This window comes from Schistocerca gregaria, chromosome 8, assembly GCF_023897955.1.
Source record: "Schistocerca gregaria isolate iqSchGreg1 chromosome 8, iqSchGreg1.2, whole genome shotgun sequence".
NCBI lineage: Eukaryota > Metazoa > Arthropoda > Insecta > Orthoptera > Acrididae > Schistocerca > Schistocerca gregaria.
The window spans coordinates 202,104,644-202,108,253 of NC_064927.1; the positions used below are offsets into that span (position 1 = coordinate 202,104,644).

Below are 3,610 nucleotides of genomic sequence, written 5' to 3' on the forward strand. Positions count from 1 at the left end.
TAAAATGCTGTATAGATAACTGTGTCATCAATGTCTAAAATGTTGTGACAGGTTAACCCAGGTAATCATTTGCTTGTTCCACTATGACAAAGTGAGTGCATTGCCCATAATTCTGAATAATCGTAATGTAGTTTCATTTTAAATCCACAAGATAACAATATGTGCTTAATAAATATAGAGCTAGACCGCTCAGAATGATCAATATGAATAAATAGCAGCATTGCAAAAATATCAGCTTACACACTCAAAGACATAACCGATGTAAACAAGCCTTAGGTTCTGAATATGTTCTCTTGGAGTGCTGATGCACAGTTACACTTTAGGTATATTGTGTAATAGCTCTAACATAAAAGTTGGTGATTCCAGATTTGTACACCTGGGGCACTGGCGCAGATTTGTATATGTTACATATGTTGTGTAATACGGGCTTAAGGAAATCCCTGACATCTGACAGCACTATCTACAAGTTACTGCTTTACAAATCTGACTTGATCCATACAATACCGAAAACATAACCAAATACATTGAGAAAAATTTGTAGATTAATACATCAACATTTTAGGGCTTCAAGTCTGCTGGAAATTCTGCAAGAGAACAAGAATGAGTTTGAAAAACTCATTACGTATCACTAAATGTTCTTTCTCAATCAGATCTAAGCAACATGACAAATGAAATAATAAAAATGGTTAAATATTTTCTCCAGTATATTTCATATGGATATACACTTGACCAAAATGCACTATGAAAATCTTTCCACAGTTTTTCATAAAATGCAATAAAGAAATAAATTCTTAATTATAAAGTTTATCTACAAACATCCTTATGCAGGTCTTACATTATAGAACAGAAAACTGATATGCCAAGATTAAGAAAAACTTGCTTACTAAAAGTAAATCCTGGAGGTCAAAAGACTTGACATTGACATATAGTAGTAATTATTGTCATAGATGATATTGTCATTTAGGAAGACACAGATTTTGGGACTCATTTGTGAGCCTTATAACAGCCAAGTCGTGATAAGATTATTATCAACTTTTCAAAAATCACATTTCAGAAATTAATAAATATTTTCTGATATGTTTTGAAGTCACATATATGCATATTACATGTTTGGGCAAAAAACCTGTTCTCTATTATGTAGCTGCAGCTATCAAATATGTAAGTCTGTAATTTCAATTTACCTGAGAGGACAATATGTGTAAAATGAAACAAATCAATTTTATAATGAGAACCACATATCAAACCAGCATAAAAAATATGTACACTCTTGACAACTTACACAGTGTAAAGTGTGTTCACTTAAGAAAATGTGGCATTTTAGTGCAAAGGAAACACTTCATTTTATAACAAAAGTGATAAAATTTTGTTCCATTAGTTAAAAGTGAAAACACAATACCCTGATTCCACAACCAAATTTAAGATTACTTATAAATGTATTACAATTAAAACACTGTGTTTGATGCGTGGTTCTTGCAATGTTATTGTCTGGCATTGAAGAAAAGTTTTTAGATATGTTACACCTTTTCTTGGGATTCAATGATATGATTGTTATTAATTTGTCTTTTGTTCAACATTAGCTTAGGGCAACATTTGACACATAGCGTGGAAGCTTCAAGCATACTACAAAGTACACATTTGCCCTTTCATTCATAAAGAATTTAAGTTAAAAGTGCAGCAGTAAATTTGCAGCACAGGAAAATGACACCCATTGCCAAAAACATACTTTTCACACTGTGCAGCTCAGATTTGAACTACACGCTTTTTCTCCATAAAATGTAAGCTGCAGTTAACTCAGTAGAATTTCTAATAAACAATTTAGTGAAACGATGAAAGCATGTACAAAAAATTATTCATAATAACTACACGCAGAAGAAAAATAACAGACAGCTCCAGCTCAGTGAGTCCCTAGTAGCAGTAAAAACAGTTGTAACTAACATCTACATATTTCAGACACCAGACATTAATTATTTCTTACTGAGCAGGGATATCCTGGTACGGAACCCGACCACGAGAGTAACGGAAGGCTGTGACTTTCCTCTGTGGCACACCTCTTCGTGAACTAACAAGCATCTTCGCCACCTCCTCAAATGCACGGAATCTCTCTGGTCGAGACTGGTAGGTGATAGACCCAGGCATTGCATAAACAACTTTTCCATAAATGTGGCCCCGCCCTGGTCGAGTGAGCACACCACCACCAATGCTCCTAGAGCGCGCATAAGGTTCCCATACGTTATACGCCAGAGGATCTCTGTATGTTGGTACCTCATTGGTGATTTCTGAAGCACGGGACTGCCTCTTTGAGAAATGCCACATTGCTCGCAGCTCCTCGCAACTTGGCTCAACTGCATACCGGTTTTCCCACACCCTAAAGCCTGAAGCAGGAGGCATGTACTCGGAGTCAATGACTTTCTGACGATAACAGGTGACACTCGGCAGAGATGAACAGGACAGTAACATGTAAATACATGTTAAGATGCTGCTGAGAAGGCAGAGACGCATTTTGACCTACAACAACAAAACATTTTTTTCTGTAAATTCTTATCATAGGATTCAATTAAATGACAGAATTTAATGGTAAAGAATATTATGAATAGCCAGATATATGCAGCATTAATATTTAAGATGATAATTATCTTACGGAGAAAAGTTATACAAAGCCTTTTAAAAGTTCATTCATGATACACATTTCAAATATGGGAAGCTATAGTTAAAGAGCTCATGCGCACATATGACAAGCAAGGCCACAGATATTCTTAAATAAAATATAGAATATTGAACTTTCAGATTTCTTCTCCCAGAACGATACAGGTAGTGGACAGTACAAGTTAATACATGTGAAGGTGACAAAAGTGAAGGCTTTACACCAAGGATGGCATCTAATGCCAGGGGCACTTAACGGATTTCCTGTGCCCACATAAGTACATACTGAGATGGATATACAAGTTCTCTGATCTATTATTTTCCATTTTAACATGTGTTTCCTTTCATTTCTCATCACCTATGAAATTTGTGATTTAGAAAGTTCAAGATTCAGTTTTAATTACTAAGAATACCTGAGAATTTTTAGCAGACATTAACTTATATGTGATATATGAATTTACATAAGTCTTGCTCCTACAATCTTAATAACATAATGAGCTAATTAAGCAATTGTAATATTTTATTTTTCAAAATTAAGACAATAAATATGAACTTTGTTTTATGGTGTGAGTGAAAGACAAATTTTAATTTGGTTTTCAGAGAATATTCTTTAAGTAACTGAAAATATTTTTGCAGACAAATACTCAAAAAGAATAAATCAGTATTGTTATTGTGGAAATCAAAATGTGGTGCAGGCCTGTACAGCTGCAGAAGGGATGATTCACCATTCTTGCCTTGTCTGCCAGGTAGAATACATGACCTAAGACACAAATACATTATCATTAAAAATTAGCACATTTCTGTTTCTTAATAAAGCAAAATGTACTATATGTTACAAAAGAAGAGATACAGTGGATGCAAAACTACCAAAATACAACTATGTACATTGTTGTTCTTGCAATTTGATTTGCAGACTCATCAGTTGATAACGTATTTTTAGCTTCCTATTCATTAAAAGAATTTTATAATT

The 3,610-nt window shown here is 34.0% G+C and overlaps 1 protein-coding gene across 1 annotated transcript; it reads right to left on the reverse strand.

Moving 5' to 3' along the window:
- Positions 1-686: 686 nt before the first annotated feature.
- On the reverse strand, positions 687-3,400 carry LOC126283996 (uncharacterized). The gene has a single exon (XM_049982534.1). The coding sequence runs from the start codon at positions 2,497-2,499 to the stop codon at positions 1,972-1,974; it is 528 nt and encodes a 175-aa protein (XP_049838491.1). The 5' UTR covers positions 2,500-3,400; the 3' UTR covers positions 687-1,971.
- Between the last annotated feature and the right edge of the window lie 210 nt (positions 3,401-3,610).

Bases quoted from the DNA above. Each gene is read 5' to 3' on its own strand.
- LOC126283996 (XM_049982534.1), bottom strand. From the start codon at position 2,499: ATGCGTCTCTGCCTTCTCAGCAGCATCTTAACATGTATTTACATGTTA.